Here is an 18,905-nt window from a genome sequence, read left to right as displayed (position 1 = left end):
GAGAACAACAAGGCTAGGGTTAATCATGCTAACTTGTCAGGGGGATGTGGATGATGAGAGTTTATTGTCATGCACATCATATGTACAAATGGACCAATGTTTTTCTTGCAGCTCCACAGGTACATAAAATACACCAATAAACAATGAATATAAATTAAATGACCACACAATGGAAAATAAGGATTATCATAAAGGAATAGGCCAATATTTACAGTTGCAATTAGTGCAAAAATTGTGACATTATAATAGTGCAGGTAAAACTTTGTTCCTGGAATGGTATTCTGCTTAGGATAGTACAGGAAGCTTCAAGAGTCTGATAGCTATTGGGTAAAAAAAATGTTCTTGAACCTAGATGTGCTAGACTTTAGGTTTCTGCATGTTCCTCCTGATGGTAGCAGCAACTAAAGGATATGACAAGTTGAAGGGAATCCCTGATGATGTTGCCTGATTTCTTGAGGCAGTAGGAATGGATGTGAGGTTAGTGCCTGTGACGAACTTGGCTAAGGTTTGCTACATACTACATCCTTCTTCATTCCTGGGTAGGCAAACAAAGATGGCTTGTCCAGATGATATCCAGTTCAGTTTCTGCCTGTGTGAATGAAGAAACATAGCCGGGTAATCTGATTTTCCAAGTGCAGGCACAGGATGGAAAGAAAGGCATTCTTGATGGTGGCGTTACAGTGGTCAACCTCGAGATGTTGCAAGGGATAAATGCTTGCCTCATTCTCAGCAGTGTTCAAGTTTAAGGTCAGGTACCTTAATTAAAGCAGAACAAGGATTCAACAATCTGCCTAAGGTCTGCTTTAGAGCTTAAGATGTGGATTTTGCATAAGGCACATCAGAACACAAGTGCTGCAAGTCATCTTTCTAATATTATCACACACCGTATGCTCACTGGTACATCATGTACAGAGTAACCAAGACTGAAAATCTATAGTAAGGCTTTTGATGCCCTGGATGGATTTTTTTTATCAAATCCTATTGCTTAACATACAAAAGTACTGTACACCACAACAGAGTATCTGGAGGATGAATTGTTGGAACTGAAAATCCCTGGCTTTAGGAGATTGAGATAGAGATAAATAGTGCAAAAAGAGAATATTGAATAGTATTGCAGTGTCAGCAAAAGTTAGGAGTTGTAAACAATTTAACAGTTGTTTGATAATACCTTGTCATGTTAACTTGGACACAAAGGTATCATGTCAAAGGCCACAGGTCACATAGTGCCAATTATCTGGATGCTGTCAATACTGAATCAGTTCCACTCTGGTATCTGAGGCACTCATGCATTTCTTTGTAGATTTTACCTGTCGACTGTGGGCAGTGCAGAGGTAGAGTTTGTAAAGCCACTGCCTCTCAGCTTCAGAGACCCAAGTTCAACCCTGACCTCTGAGGATGTGCGTGCAGACTTTGGATGTTCTCCCTGTGATCACCTATGTTTCTTCCAGGTGTTCTAGTTTCCTCCCACAGACCAAAGAGTTTTGGATTTGTTGGTTAATTGACCATGAATATTGCTCATAGTGTGTAGCTGAGCTGTAAAATCTGTGGCGGGGGGGGGGGGGGGTTGATGAGAATGTGGGGAGAATAAATAAAATGGGGCTAACATAGGATTAATGTATCTGTGTAATTGATGTTCAGTGCAAACTCTCTGGGCCAAAGGGTCTGTCTCCATGCTGTATCTAAATATGACTGAAAGGCACTGAGGCTAAAAGCACTCCACTGCCTTAATGTAAATGGTTTATGAAAGCTCAAGATGTAGTTGCTGGAGGAATCCAGCAGTTCAGACAGCCTTCATGGGGAGAAATAGTCAACGTTTCGGGTCTGGTCCCTTTATCAAGAATTAAAAGAGAAAGGAGGTGATATAATGTATATTAAAGGGGGAAAGAATGTGCACCACTGACCCAGCAATTCTGAGGCAATTGCCATAAGCTCTGACAGGAGTGATGGAGTGGGCCCTGACTGTAGGGTTGGATCTTTCCCCTTTACTATATAATATCACCATTTTTCTCATTAATCTCGAGGAAGGGCCCAGAGCCAAAACATCGACTGACCTACCCATTGATGCTGTCTGACTTGCTAAGTTCCTCCAGCATTTTATTTGCTCAAAATTCCAGCATCTGCAAACTCCAGGTGCACATCCCTGCCCAGTATCCTGAGAGCAATTGAAACGAGTTCCTTCTCTGGACATTCCACTGTGCCAGAGACTTAATCCACCAGAGCACACAAAAAGATTGGCCAGCAAGGAATATTTGTTCATTTCGCACATGGATTCCTAAGGATGGTCCTTTGCTTGGCCAAGTTTTATACTACTTCGTGCTGCAAAAATGAACATTAAGTTTTACTCTCCAGCTCAGAGTTAATGGCTACTTCACAGCATTTCATTGATAACCTGATGCATTTCTTTGATTCATTTCTTTCTGTTCATTCTGGTTTCAAGGAGAAAGTGGTTTCCAATCGTGACAGTTCAAATATTGAGGAGCAGGTAAAAATAACATTTTTGACCTCTCATCCAAATATATATCTTTTACAGACACTTAACATTCCCTATGGGGATTGATAGATGCTGGATAAGTGAATTTTCCGGCATGCCAATTTTAAACTTCTGTATTTTTTACCTATTTATTTTCTGTGATTATTTTTTGCCTGTTTCCTGAAATCCGGATAACAGGGGTTTCACTGTCTAAGGAATCATTCCTCGACTTAATATCCTCGAATATTTAAAATTAAAACAAAAGTTGTAGGAAATATTTAGTATCCATGAAGATAAATAATGGTTATGTTTCAGATCAATGAACTTTCAGATGAACATCTGTTTGGCCCAGTGAGATAAAATGACTAATGGCTTACTCCTGCTACTCGACCTGCAATCAAGTAATAGATGGTGTGGTATCCAATCAAAATAAGCTGTGAATTGTGACTCCAACAAAGTAGCCCCTTAGCCACCCATCACCACGTTTAATATTTGTGCAATTTTTGAATGTTTTAAGGGAGAGCTCTTGGACACAACAGAATTACAAAATTCCTGCTTGGGAAAATGATGAATTGTGGCGGTATTTTTGTTGTTTGCCCTTTGAAGTTTAACTGTTATAACAGCTGTGGCAAGATTTGTGGTTCCAAGGGAGATGGGATTAATGAAGCACACTTAAACTGGATAATGAATTGGTTGCATATTTCTGGCCAGGGTAACTCTTCAGCAAGGGATCCAGCCATTACTGGAGTCCCACAGAAATCTGCTTGAATAAAGATATGAAGTGAGCAGATTTTAAGCTAGCTGTTGAAAATGACATGACCCTGGATGTGAGAGATGCAGAAAGCATGGAGTGCAGACTAATTATTATAATGCAGGTATAGTGGTCATTGAGATATGAAACATGCTCTTTACTATGGATAACTGTAGCATTCTGACATTTGCAATTGCATGCATGTAGACATGATCCATGGTTACCCACTTGCAGAGAGCGAAGCTAGTTAGCTCATCATGTCTGCACTAACTTTGATAGAGCTATCCAATTAATTACTTTGCCTGCTCCTGTTCAGTGTTTTTATTTCTCTTTCAAATATTTATTCAGTTCATTTCTGAATATTGATGATAAATCTGCTCGAACCAAACATTCAGGCAATGGATAAATATGACGATCACCACCGACAAGTGAAGGTTTCATTACGTACTTCTGAAAATAATGATTTTCTAAAAATGTGTGTCTTTGAAGGTTAACAATAAGCATTGGATTATTCATGGTGCTCTCTGAGATTTTGACAATTACTGGTAATTCATTATCATTTTTTAATGTAATTTCACATTGTTATTTGCATATGATAAATTCTAAAAATATTCAAAATTCACAGCAAAACTTTTCTCATTAGCTCTCCAACAATTTGGAAACCCTGATGGCTTGGCATCTGACTCACTAGATAATATGTGCTGCAATTCTTTCTCACTCGCCAAGGCTCCCATTCCTGCAATCCCAATCCACTCTTTCGAGACCCCTGTTTCTATGTTTTCTTTCAACTCAGCTGAGTCCAAGTTTCCATGCTCCATTTCTGCTCACCAGGACCCTGTTTCCTGTGTTTACTTGGTCCTTATCCCTGCACTCCCATTTGATTCCCTGGAACTCTCTTCCTCTGTTCCCTTGGAACTCATCAAGGGCCCACTCTCACACTTCCCCAAAACATATCTGGTTGTCCAGTAAAGTTATTATTACACTGTGTTTAACCTTTTAAAAATAAACAAATGAAAAGAGTGTTGAGGTAATAATTAAAATAGCATCCAATAGTCCAGAAATTCTGCTTGTTCCAGCACCACCTGTTTTATGTGGTGTAACCATGACAAGCCTTTATTATCATATCATGACCCCTGAAGTCACCACTGGTTTCCTGCATCTCATTACAGTGCATGTATGGCAAGCCACTGGTGCAAAAAACCTAATCCCAAACATCTCCCTCTTCATTATTTTTTTTAAACCAAAAGCGATTTGCAAATTAGCTTGCATCTTTTCCAGTTACACAAGATATGAACATAAACATGTATTATCATTATTTTTAAACAGTCTTTAAATCTCCAGAGTTCATAAAAAAACAAGTAATTTCACTGTTTAGTTGTTATTATTGTTCTTTTATGAGTTCAACATGTTACCTTGAATTTCCATTGAAAAATGTCAATTCTCAGCATTTTACAAAATCCTTGTATCGCGCTGGTGGTTTGATGGTTCTTGTGCGTGTTGTAACTGGCCGTGGTGGTGCTGATGCCCGCTGGTCCTTTGCTGGACCCTGTGGTTGTTGTTGCTGTTGAACATGTTGCAGTTGCCGACGTGGTCGCTGATCACGTTGAGTTGCAACGACGATGTGCATATTGACTCTGTGTGGCGGCATTTGTAGGCACTGTTGCTGGAGTTGCTGATGTTGTGTCTGATGTCGCTGGCATTGCCAGTGTTGCACCTGATGTTGTTGACTGTATCTGGCCAACCTCTTATTACCACATCTTTGAGTACTTGTGGTGTTTCATCTCTTTTAGTCATTTCTTTCAATTGCTGAAGTCTCGTCAGTCGGCTTGAGCATCAAAGCTGGGTTTATTTCCTCAATTTCATCGTTTTGCTGTGCTGACTCATGGAGAAGATCTCATCTTCTGCTTTCTTTGTTGGTCTTCTTTGGCTTGGCTTCGCGGACGAAGATTTATGGAGGGGGTAAAAAGTCCACGTCAGCTGCAGGCTCGTTTGTGGCTGACAAGTCCGATGCGGGACAGGCAGACACGATTGCAGCGGTTGCAAGGGAAAATTGGTTGGTTGGGGTTGGGTGTTGGGTTTTTCCTCCTTTGCCTTTTGTCAGTGAGGTGGGCTCTGCGGTCTTCTTCAAAGGAGGTTGCTGCCCGCCAAACTGTGAGGTAGAGCTGACCTTAATAACATGTCTGGTATGTACATTAGTTTTCCTTGTTTGTACTTTACATCCAGGTTGTACTTCTGTAACTTTAGCAACATCCTCTGCAGGCATTGGCGTGCTGCTCGTAGAGGTTTCATGAAAATGGTTTGCAGTAGCTTGTGGTCTGTTTCCACAGTGAACTTCTCTTTTCCAAACAAGTACTGGATGAAGTGTTCACATACAAAAATGATTGCTAGACATTCCTTTTCTATCTGGGCATAGTTTCACTCTGTGTCCGTTAAAGTCCTTGATGCAAATTCAACTGGTTGAGTGCATTGCATAAGAGTTGCTTCGAGGCCTGTTTCACTGGCATCACACTGTTGCATCACTTCATGTGTACATCATAGTCTTTCATCACTGGTGCAGTAGTGACCAGGTGCTTGTTGCGGTTGTAGGCTGACTCTTGTTCTGTTCCCCAAAGCCATTTCACAACCTTCTTCATCAGCATTCTCCATGGTTCACGCTCTGATGCAATGTTGGGCAAGAACTTTGCAAGATAGTTCACAAAGCCTACAAAGCACTGAATGGCCTTGACATCTGAGGGTCGTTCCATCTCTAGTACACCTCAGAACTTCTTAGGATCTGGACAAAATCCTTGAGCAGTAAGAATACATGGCCTATGTACTTCCCTTCAGTCTTCCTGAGCTGCCTCTTGTTCTTGTTCAGCTTCAGATCCACCTGACTTTGTCTCTCTAGAAGTTCAATGAGGTTCTTGTCATGATTGGCAATGGCTTCATCTAGTGTATCTCCTCATCCATACATCAAGAGATCGTCAACTATAGCCTCAACACCTGGAAGGTTCTGGACTACTTCATGCTGTCTCTGTTGATACTCCTCAGGAGCGGTGGAAATAGCAAATGGCATACACAACCATTTTTAGTGTCCAAATGGTGTCCAAAAAGCCAACAAGTAGCTACTGCTCTCGTCCAACTTTATCTGCCAGTGTCTGTCCTTTGCATCAAGAATCGTGAACACAGGGAGTCATGTGACATGGAGGATGTAGGGCATGGGAACCAAAATCGCATGACTCAGCCAGTTTCCTTAGCACTGTCACATATTGATCTATGGTTTCATTTTCATGCTGACCACATGTTGAATGTGTACCGCTCATATATTACATTCGTAGCAGGTTCAACATATCCCTTCAATTTCTTGAGTATTTCTGTACATTTCCTTTGTTCTTCACTTGTTATATCTAGTGTAATGTAGACTATAGCAGTCTTTCCCCATGATAGATAACAAAATAGCTATTCTGATTTTATGTGGCTTCTTGACTAGCTCTGTTGCTATTTCATAATACTGAGACTGGGAAAAATTCCAATTTCCTCTCAAATCTCCTTTCATTTCCATGAATGCTGGTACTGAAAAATGTGTGGATGTCATGGCTATGAATCAGAAACTATCTTATGAAAAACTATGGCACTAGTTCTTCTAGTTTTTCTGACAAAAGAAATCAACCTGGCTCCCAAGCTTGCAAGTGTAAGCACACATGGGTAAAAGAGGCTTCAGTGGCTACTTACTCATTACTCGTCCATGGGAGCACGGCTAGGCCTTAGCCGGTCACTTTTGTCATCAAAATACACAATTCCAAACTTACAAAACTCTGTCCTTCCACTGAGCAATTGTTCCTCATGTCCTCATCTCGAGCACTGGCTGCTTCACGGAGCTGATAACACTTTCAAAACATGGAAACAAATCCACACTTTTGCTCAGCTTTAACTTCTGACACCATGTTTCATGTGGTGTAACCATGACAACCCTTTATTATCATACCATGACCCCTGAGGTCAACACTGGTATGCTGCATGCCAAGGTCCTGCAACAGTACCCAAGTTGTGTTTTGTACAGGTGGTTCACGATATTTTAAAGTCTGATGCCACCTAGTGTCAGTAAGTAGCAAAGAGTGAATATTGTTTCAGTGAATGACAAGTACCAACACGTTTGCAAATTACGATAAACATTTAGATTCTCATATAATTAAAATGCAATTACCTTTTTAAAAGTTCAGTTATTTGAAAATAAGTGATTATGTAGCACTGCAAAAGATGAAGAAAATCATGGCGGCTCATCTAGCTGCCCCACAGTCATCTGATAGCCACACAGCAACAATGCAGCCATAATTGGTATTGCTGAGTTTTTTTTTAAATTGCATTAATATATTCACTCTTGTTTTTTCAACAGAGCAACACAGGCTGACTTTTGAACTGCCACTAACAGTTTTTCCTCTAGCCAAAATCCACCTTCCTTTTGAGAGTTGGCTAATTTTAAGTAGTAAACTTAACTTTAAGTGGCTGCCAGCCATTTTGGGTGTAATCAAGGAAAGATATGATTGGTGCTGGCTGCACAGAGGGTGCATCACAAAGTTTGCACACCATCTTGATCTGAAAGAATAGACTGTAGGTTAAAACACCTGGACAGTAAAGATATATTCATCAGGATGTTCTTTATCAACTACAGTTCGGCATTTAACACCATCATCCCCTCAAAATTGATCAGCAAACTCTAAGTGGAGTCGACACACTACTGTGCGATTGGATCATGGAATTTCTCATCTCCAGACCACAATTAGTGAAGACTGGTAAGAACATCTCCCCCACAATCTCCATCAGTACTGGAGCTCCACAGGGCTGTGTCCTTACCCTCCTGCTCCACTCATTTTACACCTACGACTATGTGGCTCGGTCTGACAATAACACCATCTACTAATTTCCTGCTGATACCTCGGTAGTGGGTTGCATAAAGGATGGGGATGAGTCAACACACAGGATGGAGATTGAAAATATTGGCTGAATGGTGCACCCACAACAACTTTGTGCTCATTGTCAACAAAAATAAGGAGTTGATTGTTGTCTTTAGGAAAGGAAAGCCAGAAGTATAAAATCCAGTGATCATTGGGGGATCAGAACTGGAGAGGGTGAGCAAATTTAAGTTCTTGGGAGTCGCTATCTCGGCAGATCTTTCCGAGACCCAACAAGCCAATGCCATTGTGAAGAAAGCATTTCAGCGCTTCTACTTCCTCGAGAGGTTTGGTATGACACCAGAAACCCTGGAAAATTTATATAGAGGTGGTGGAAAATATGCTGACCGGCTGCATCACGATCTGGTATGGGAACAGCAATACCCCTGAGTGTAAATACTCCAAAAGGTAGTGGACACATCCCAGGACATCACAGACAAAACCCTCCCCATGGGAACATCTACAGGGAACGCAGCCGTCGGAGAGCAGAAGCAATTATCAAGGATCCACAACACCCAGCACATGTTTTTTTTCTCACTGCTGCCATCAGGAAAAAGGTATAGGTGCCACAAGACTCACATCACCAGGTTCAGAAATAGCTTCTACTCCTCAACAACAAACTCAATCATGAACTCATTTAAGGGCTCTTTCTTGTACACTTTATTGATTGTTTTATTCTATCTATATTGCACAATCAGTTTATTTACATGTAATATCTGTTTACAGTTCTTTATTTGTTTACATGAATACACTGTGTACAGTTTTTTTTGCACTATCAACAAGTGGTAATTCTGCCACATCCGCAGGAAAAAGAATCTCAGGGTTGTATGTGATGTCACATATGTACCAGACAATAAATCTGAATCTGAATTACATATCACAATTCTGTTACCTCTTTTCTGGATCCACAGAAATGAACACCATATTTTCCATGGTTCAAGATGAATCCAACTGAAATGATGTTATACCATAGGCCCAGTAAATGTGGAATTATATTCCATCCAATCACCATGCAAAGAGCATGTCCCTGGCTGAACAACAGATATGAAATTATGCTGATTCCGATAAACTGTGGTGAAGGCTTGAAGAACAAATAACAATTTGATATATCAAATGTTTGAAAATGTGCAATAATTTTACTCAATTTTAGGATGTGCTATTTATTTTACACCTGAATTGAATACTGTCTCTCTTGTTCAGTGAAATATTTTCATACAGTGTTTTAGCTGTTTTCTCCTGCAATGCATTTTTAAGAATAATTTTGTACAACAATATTTCTCATTCTTGGGATTTGGAATAACATAATAATTTTATGTTATTAGTTTGTTAAATAAACATACTAGACAGAATTTGTATATCCAAATTAGATTCATTAGCCAACAAGACCAAAAGCTCTAAAATCCCTCTCTGAAAACTAGATCAATTTGTCTAAAAGACTGAATATATTAACACATTATATGTTCATTAGACAAAATGGGACTACATTGGATAGACTAATCAGTGAATAACATTGCTGAAAAAAATGAAAAGCCGTTTTTACATTTTCAAATACCTTAAATGTTTTTGCATATGAATATAACTTTTGAAATTAATTTCAGCTTCATGTTGCCTGAGGTCTTGGGTGGAAAAAGCCTATGTAACACACTTCTGCTTTCACATTTCCTCCCCCCAGAGGCAGAGTTCCATTGATCCATCCCTTTTACCCAAGCTGCCTCTACATCCAGCCGATCATTCTTGGATATTTCCACCAGCTACAATGTAATCCCACTACCAGCTACATCTTCCCATCCCCACCTCTTTCTGCAAGGACCACTCTCTCTCTGTGACTCGTCCCTCTCCCAGGCACCTTCCCCTGTTATGAACAGAGATGCAGATCTCCTCCTCCTGTTCCCATCTAATCATTGTTCCCATCTTTATCTGCTTCAGATCCAGATTTCAGATTTATTGTCAGAGTACATGCATAACATCACAAACAACCCTGAGATTCTTTTTCTGTTGGCAAGTCAGAATCACCACTTATTAGCAGTGAAAAAATATTGTTATGCAACGTATGCATATAATCAAATAAAGAACTGTAAACAGATAATGAATGTAAAAAAAACAATTGTGCAACACAGAGAATTTCTAAAACAAATCAATGAAGTGCACAAGTAAGAGTCCTTAACTGAGTCCCTGATTAAGTTTGTTGATGAGGAGTCTGATGGTGGAGGGGTAGCAGCTGTTCCTGAACCTGGTGGTGTGAGTCTTGTGGCATCTATACCTCTTTCCTGATGGCAGCAGTCAAAACAGAGCATGTGCTGGGTGGTGTGGGTCTTTGATAATTGCTCCTGGCCTCCGACAGCAGCATTCCCTGTAGTTGTACTCAATAGTGGGGAAGGTTTTACCTGTAATATCCTGGGAATTTGGAGGACTTTACACTCAGGGGTATTGGTGTCACCATACCAGACAATGATGCAGCCGGTCAGCACATTTTCCACCATACCTCTGTAGAAATTTGCCAGGGTTTCTGGTGTCATACCAAACATCTGCAAACTCCTGGGAAGTAGAGGCACTCAAATCATTACTTTCTTATCAGATTCTGTAATCAGAAGCCCTTTGTTGTCTCCACCCATCACCTCGCACCACCTGTCAGTGTCTCCACCCATCGCTTCCCACTCCCTGTCGGTGTCTCCACCTATCACCTCCCACCTCCGTCAGTGTCTCCACCCATTAACCCCATCCCCTATCACCTCCCACCCCTTGTCAGTGTCTCCACCCATGAACCCCACCCCCTGTCTTCACCTATTACCTCCCACCCCCTGTCAGTGTCTCCACCCATCAACCCCACCCCCTGTCAGTGTCTCAACCCATCGCCTCCCATCCTGTCAGTGACTCCACCCATCACCCCCAACCCGTCTCCACCCATCACTTCCATCCTGTCAGTGTCTCCATCCATCATCCCCACCTCCTATCAGTGTCTCCACCCATCACCTCCCATCCTGTTGGTGTCTCCACCCATCACCCCCACCTCTTGTCAGTATCTCCACCTATTACTACTTAGTTCTTTTAAAAGTTATTGATTAGGTTCACAAATACTAATAACCTCATTATTGTGGCTAAAGCACCAGAAAATTTGACAAGAGCAGCAACTATAAAAACACCAGCAGCTGCAAAAACAACAGCATGTGCTTGTAGTGCATGTAGACGAAACCATGTGATTCAAAATGTCATTGTAATTGGGTAATAATTAGGAGGTTCAAAAGTATTTAGCATAGAGTTTTAGCCTTATAGATATATTGATGCATGTAAGGTCGGCTTATGAAAAATGATTTATTGTTATAACTAACTACGGGGATATTTGTATTAAAATAATAAATTTCTGCTGAAATGCTGCACAAAAATTTCTTAAACAGTTATTTTGGTGTCATCCCCCTCTGATGGTGTCACCCGGTGCGGTCCACATCTCCCCTAGTGACACAAATGATGCAGCCAATGAATCATATGCAGGCAAAGATTTAATTCAATTTAGGCATCATGTTCAGTGAAGATATCATGTGCTCAAAGGTCTTTTCTCATGCTGTACTATTCTATGTTCCAAATGGAACTGGAATGCAGCACTCGTGTAAGTATTATATTGCCGAGAGTTATCCCTAGAAAGAGATTTCTTTTCCATGTGTTTGTGGTTCTATAATTTTTTTTAATGGAAACTTTGAAAATCATTTGTATTAAATAAGCCAGTGCCTGTATTTCATTCAAATTAATTCAGCCAGTTATTTTGCAATGAGAATAGTCTTATTATGCTTCTATTGAATTGTAAAATTATTAGTTAACGTGAAATCAGAACCCTTCATATTATCAATGTGTAAATACACTTTGAATCTCTTGATTTAAATTTTTTATATCTGTGTGTGATGATTTTGAAATTTAGCTGAAGAGTAACAGGTTAAAAAAGATAATCATAAATATTTGAGTTTTAATGCTGCTTGGATGGCAATTTGTTCAGTTCAAATATTGTTAGGGCACAGAGGAGGAAAGAGGTTCTGTGAATAACCAGAATCACGTATGAGTGTATTCATAGGCGTTGATTGAATTTGCAAACCAGGAAAATTTCCAGTCATTTTACAACTTTGAAATATTTTCAAAGTAAAAATAAAAATTACATAATTCAATCAAATCTACTCTGAGTCTTTAGACATTTTAAGAGTTTTTGTTCAGTGGCTTAGACAATGGACAATAATTGTCCCTTCATGCAACATTCCCTTTAACATTCCATTAAAATCAATGGGGTTGTCAACCACTGAGTTAGCTACAGCTCCTGTACAGATGGTCAGCTATTGTCCATCAGAAAATAACTACTGCTTGTGAGTCATGGCCAGTCTGTTTATCACAAGCTTCATCCGATGAGAAATAAAACCAAAATTCTGTCTGTCAGTTCTGAGGATCAAGATGATGTCAAAGATCAGGTGATGCTGTTTGAAAGAGAGCAAGGTGCTCTCCCAGCAACCATTCCTTCACTCTCAGTTAAAATTAAAGATTAATTGATCATTCATTATTAATGGGATTTTACTGTGAACTTTTACTGACATAGCAATAACTGCACTGCAGACAAAATCATTAATTGTGTAATCTATTCACTGGGTAAGTCCTGCCCTGTTTAACTTCCCAAATGCAATACTTTATATTTTTGCAAGTTAAATTGCATTTGGCAATGCTTCAGTGAACAACTCATTTTTGGCTTGGAGATTGGCACAGCCACGTTACCATAAATGTTGTCTTATCAAAGTGAAAGAACACCTTGCTTAGTTTAGTAGTTAAGCATAACACTATTACTATGCCTGTAACCTGGGTTCAAATCCGGCACTGTAAGGAGTTTGTGTGGTCTCCCCTTGTCTTTTTGGGTTTCCTCCAGGTGTTCTGGTTTCTTCATACCCTCCAAAAACGTGCATGGTTTGTTGGTTAATTAATGTATTTGGGCAGTGTGGGCTCAAGGGATGGAAGGGCCTGTTACCATTCTGTATCTCTAAAGTTTTTTAAAAGTCCTCCAAATCAACTGAAAGGCTAAGCCAACCAATTTTAGCCAATATCCCCAGCATTGAGGCCCTATTTCCACTCAATTGCCTATGTATGGCCTATATTGGGCAGGCCACATTATTTGCCTGTCCAATACTAGATTCCCGAAACACCACTTTGTTCTGAGCCTTGTCACAGAAAGGAATGATAAAGTGGCAGATGAAAAATATGTAAGGATGTTCTCAAAGTCTCCTTGAAGAAAATAAAACATCACTGCTGGGTCTTGGTAATCTCTATCCCATGACTTCGGAGTGGAGAAGCAGAATTTGAGTTGGTGCGGAGAATCTCAAGGAGATACAGCAGGAGCACACAAAACATGTATAAACAGAAGAAGTTGTGCACCCACTTACATACCTCCCACCTGCCCATCTTGTCCTCTCCTACCTCATCTATGGTTTCCACATTGATTTCTTAAACTATCTTAGAATGTACAAAACTAGAATGGATGAAAGTCATCCTCAATTCCAAGAGACTGCAGAAAAAGAAGAAAGACTTGAACAGAACCAGTTCATCAAATACACTCAGTAACCTGATGTTGACCTGTAGGCTTCCTTTGCATTGTCCTTGGAGCTCCTGCAGTGCTAACATGGGTTCCTTATCAAGCTTTAAATAATTTTGTTTGATTACGGATGTGGAAGGTTGCAACACAACCCATCCTGCAGGGGAACACTGAATCACTGAGAGCAACTGGATATTTCCCCATTAAGCTTCAGAAATGTCAGGTTTGCTGTCAGGTATGTGATGCTACATAAATAAATACTGGCCCAATGATTTGTAAAGCCTTGATAGAACTGATTTTTCTCTTGTGGTGAAGGAAGACAAAATAATTAGAATAGAAATTGAAGACATTTGATTATTTAAATTGAAAGTAAGTCTCATTTACATTATCCTATTATAAGCTTTAAAAAAAATAACTTCCAGCATGCACGATGCTACAGTTATTTTTATTTGACTGAACTGGACAAAGTGTAATTAATGCACAGTGTTAAAGTAACCCAAGTAAAGGCTGTTGCCTGATTCCTAATTGGGCTACTGTGTTACTTTTAAAGTACAGTAGCTTTCCTGTATCAATAAAGGCTAGGAAACTGAACAATAAGGTCCAACCAACAATCTGCTTCTGATGGGAGATTTGTGGGATGAATATTGGTTAAGCACGCCATTGATCATGTGTACAGTGCGATGGGGTATTTTACAAACATTTAGGACAATGGGTAGAATCGTCATCTCACATCATCACTGAATACCATCTTTTTTAGAAGTGTACCTCTGTCATAACACAGTCTTGAATTGCCAGTCCAAATTAAATGCACTCATCTCTGGAGCACAGTTTAAATCAGAAGACAGCATGTGCCACAAGTGTTGATTCATTATGTATTTTCAAAAGAACCAGCACATCATTCCAGTGGTAAGTACCGTGCACTAGTTTGTCCATCTGAATGAAGGGCATAAAGGAATATTCCAGCTCTTTCTTCCCTCTCTCTATCCCCAGAGTGTCATTCACTCAGGAGAAAGTAAGATATCACAATGGAGTGTTAGGCAGGCTAGGTAGATCTGCTGATCTGAACGCCTGTGTTATTTTTCCATATTCATATGCTATTCACACTAAAAGCCAGCATAACCCCAGAGCTATTAGGTTTAGGAAATGATGCAGAAAAAAATAATGAAGACCATGCAGAGTCATATTAATTTATCCAAGAGAGTTTTGCATTGGACTGTTTAGTTTTAAGTGGAGAGGAGGCAAGTAAATCTACATTGAAATTTGATTATGGACATTGAATTTTTCTTTTATTGCTATTTTCTATTATAGATTAAGTGCACACTGCTATATTATGTATTTGGCAGGACAGATACCGATTTATTAGATGATTTTCAATCATCAAAACACTCAATCGAGTCTGCTTTTCTGTTATTTTCTCAATGTTTTTTGGGAGCTGATCATTTTAAACATTATTATTTGATGATTTATAAATCCACAGGACTGTTTTAATATTAGAAAACATTACACCAGTTCCAAATAAGCTACTGGTAATATGCAAAGTGACTCTCCAGCAAGAGGTGTTCAATATACAGTAATGGTCAGCAATTCAAGCCAATGAAGTAAGAGAGATTTTAAAAAGTGCACTTGAACCAGTGGAAGAAATTTGTTTTTGGTTGTGAACTGGAAATTAAGAATGGACAGTTTACTTATGCTGAAAAGTATTAAACATGAGTACCAATATCAATCTGCACGATTATCTATAGTAAGAATAACAGAGCATTCACTATTAAGAAAGATCAAACACCATCGATACCTGCTGTGATAGTACAGAATAATATCACCAATGTATATTTGTATATATTTGCATATAGCTGCTGTGATTGGCTGAGAGCCATAGCCACGCCTACTGGCGGGTCATAAAGACCTGCTCCTAACCAGACCCAGGTCAGTCTGGATTGGTTGACCTTGATGTTATGCGCTCCAGTCTTTTGCTGATTAAAGCCTTGGTTTGAGTTAACAAGTCTTCGAGTCATTTGACATGCTGCACCTGAATTTTATCAACATTTTTTTTATTCTATCTTTAGGTGGGGAAATTTTAAAGCCTCAATTTGCCCAGTTTTTCCACGGTAGCCTTGCAGGTTTATCTATCCGTCCAGGCAAATTTGAGAGTCGTAAAGTTATCTCCTGTTTGCAGACCTGCAAAGAAGGTCTGGATATTAATTCCTTGGAGAGCCTTGGCAAAGAAATCAAGGTGAGGAATTTTTCTTATCTCTGTCGATAGATATATTTCAATTAATATGCATTATTGATCACTGAAGGTCAGTGCACGTTGAGTAAATTTGATTTTTTTTTTAAAGTACCAGGAACATTAAAAAAAACAAATTATGTCATTTATATTTACAAATAATTTGACAGGTTAATTTGCATCCAAGATGACTTTTTGACTAGTTAATCTATGTTAAAATGTATCCACTTCAGTTATTTGAGCAGCATGACCAGATTATTGTGCCATACTGAGTCATGAGAAGGTCATAGAGACCCTACTGTAAAATTCAGTTGAAACTTTCATTTGATTGAAATGTTTAACTAATCAAGTTAGATGATTCATACAATTAGTTATAAATTCATTTTGTTCTCTTTCGGTAGTTTCACTTTAATCCTGCCCAGTCAATTCTGGTCATGGAAGGGGATGACATTGACACCATAAATCGAGCTATGCAGTTGGTAGCATACATTAACTCAAGACAATTTCCAACTCCGGGTATTCGACGCTACACAATATCTACTCAAGTGCAGTAAGTTATCTGGGAATTGTTCCCAAAGCTGATGTTAGTTTTAGTCAAGGTATTTCAGCTCAGTGTTGTTAAAAATGTTGACCTTTCCTCCACTTAAAAGTAAAATTTATTTTTCCTTGTAGTAAAAATGTCTTCATGAGAAGCTAACCAGAGAGCATGTTATACTTATCCCAGTATTGTATATTGAGGTGAAATTAATTAATGATTTAAGTGATTATAATATGAATGAGTATTACATTCAGTTTCAGGGAGAGAAGAGTATTAAAATTATAATTAGTATTTTAAGCCTAAACAAGTGGGCTTGTGTAAGCAGGACTAGCTAAAGAGAACAGACAAATTGGGCTAAAGAATCAAAAAATCGAATTACAGCATCAGACATTTAAGGAAATCTTTCAGAATGTCAATCAAAAAGAAAAAAAATCCCAAGGTGAGGACTTGTTCTTGGTTAGCATCAAAGTAAAGATAATATCATCATTATAAAATATATAATTGAGCAAAGAAATGTGGTAGGTCAGTAGATTGTGTTCTAAAAAAACAAAAGATGAAGGAAGAAAAAATTGAAGTATAAAATGAAGTTAGCCAGAAATATGTGCAGAGAGCAAGAATTGCTATTGGTATTTTATATATCAAGTTAATTAGGCACAGTCAACTTTTACAGAAAGGGAAGAATATGCGATCAATTTATTGGAGTTCTACAAAATATAATGTGCTGTAGATAAAGAAGATGGATGATTTACTTTGATGGAAGTAATGTTATTGCGCAAGGCAAATTTGCTAACAGTACAAACATAGGTTGGATAGTAAGTTATGAAAAGGACTCAAGAGGCCCGGAATCTGACATTTTGGCATCTCCAGCTTGGCACCAGATACTTTGGTGCTTGCATTTTGGTGATGGACATGGCATTTAATTTATTATAATTGTAAATATAATGAATATAAAATTATAAGAAGTGATTACCTGTATAATCCCAGTCTAAAATACTTATGAGACAATAAATCCCAAAATATTATTTTCACAGATGCAGACTGACATGTGGATTGATTCCAGCATCTGTGTAAATCTCCCAACTTCATGCCTCCTCTCCCCAGGGGAGGGATAGTGTTACCCTGGGGAGGAGATGTTACCGGGTGTCATAATCTTGGTGTAAGGGGGAAATGCTACCAAAAGCCTTTGCCAGGGGAGTGGTTTCTGGGGGGAAGGAGTTTCTACAATGCCAGTGGTTTGGGCTCTTGGCAGGCAGGGCACGGCAGGACGGAATCAGCCAGTAGATGATGAGTGGGGCAGGCAGGGAGCCGAGCAGTCTACACAGGGAGTCTGCCCATCTGCTAACTACTTCCTAACTGTTAGCACCAAAATGCCCAGTGCCAAATTGTGGAGGACAAGATGTCTGGTGCCAAAATATGGGCGCCAAAATGTCCGAGACCCCAAGAGGACCACTATGCAATAAACAATAGATTAAATGATGTGCAAAGCTCTGGCAAATGAAGTAAGATGGAGGAAAACTGGAAATTAATCCTTTTAGGAGGAAAAATAAGGAAAGCAGAAATATAATATCCAAGTGTTGAGAGCTTATTTTGAGATGCAGATGAATATGAATGTCCTAATGCATGATTTGGAAAAATTGAGTATACAGGTGTTTCATCTTGTATTGGTATATGTGAGTTCTTAGGAAACACATGGTTGAAGGAAAAGGTTCTTCACTTTAAAGTTGTTGTAAGCAGCACCACGAGGCATGCCATGGGGCTGCAAACCTCCACTACAGATCTACAGTCTCTTGCTCTCTGTCAGCCCCCTGCTGGCAGCCAAGTTTAATCAAACAGGAGCTATAATCCTTAAGACATTGCTAGTTGCATTGCCACCATGATCAATATCAGCAAGTAATTAAGGAAGGTGACAGGATATTAATCTGTATTACCAGGGCAATTGAGGTTGTGCTTCACCTTCAAGGGGCATTGGTGAAACTTCAGTTGGAGAACAGTGGACACAATTAAGTAAGGATGCTAACGTGTTGGAAATGGTTTCTTGAATAGACTGGAATATGGACAGGTGGTTACATTTTGATAAGCCAGAGCAAGTTTGAAGGGGTCAAGTAACCCCATTTGATAATTTTTTACATGATAGAGGAATTAGGGGATATGGGGAGAAGGCAGGTAGGTGGAGTTAGGTCATAAATTAGATCAGCCATGATCGTATTGAATGGCGGAGCAGGCTCGATGGGCCATTTTTGGCCTACTCCTGTTCCTACTTCCTATGTTCCTACTCCTTGATTAATATTTACACTGCTCACTAACATGGGTTTCTATCTTTTTTTTCACCACCAATGTTAAGCCAACTGGCTTATAATTACTTGGTTTACTCCTTCACCACCTTTTAGAGTATGGTATAACATTAACAGCCTTCCAAGCCTCAGGAAACTCCCTTAAATCCAAAGAG

The 18,905-nt window shown here is 39.3% G+C and overlaps 1 protein-coding gene and 1 long non-coding RNA gene across 5 annotated transcripts in view; one reads left to right on the top strand and one right to left on the bottom strand.

The window, feature by feature from the left end:
* LOC138742360 (uncharacterized) overlaps positions 1–18,905 on the bottom strand; it is an 83,085-nt gene that overhangs the window by 3,092 nt on the left and 61,088 nt on the right. Inside the window, exon 4 of the long non-coding RNA XR_011344102.1 lies at positions 519–589. This is a non-coding gene — a long non-coding RNA (uncharacterized lncRNA). The remainder of the gene's footprint in view (positions 1–518; positions 590–18,905) is intronic.
* Positions 1–18,905, top strand: part of clstn2a (calsyntenin 2a) — a 453,983-nt gene that overhangs the window by 406,474 nt on the left and 28,604 nt on the right. For all 4 annotated transcript variants that reach the window (XM_069896652.1, XM_069896653.1, XM_069896654.1 and 1 more), the window contains exons 11-12: positions 15,761–15,927; positions 16,323–16,471. In XM_069896652.1, the coding sequence (XP_069752753.1) occupies positions 15,761–15,927; positions 16,323–16,471 (316 nt within the window). The remainder of the gene's footprint in view (positions 1–15,760; positions 15,928–16,322; positions 16,472–18,905) is intronic.

The sequence above is a fragment of the Narcine bancroftii genome, chromosome 9 (genome assembly GCF_036971445.1).
Source record: "Narcine bancroftii isolate sNarBan1 chromosome 9, sNarBan1.hap1, whole genome shotgun sequence".
Classification (NCBI taxonomy): domain Eukaryota; kingdom Metazoa; phylum Chordata; class Chondrichthyes; order Torpediniformes; family Narcinidae; genus Narcine; species Narcine bancroftii.
This window is presented reverse-complemented; position numbering and strand designations above follow the sequence as displayed.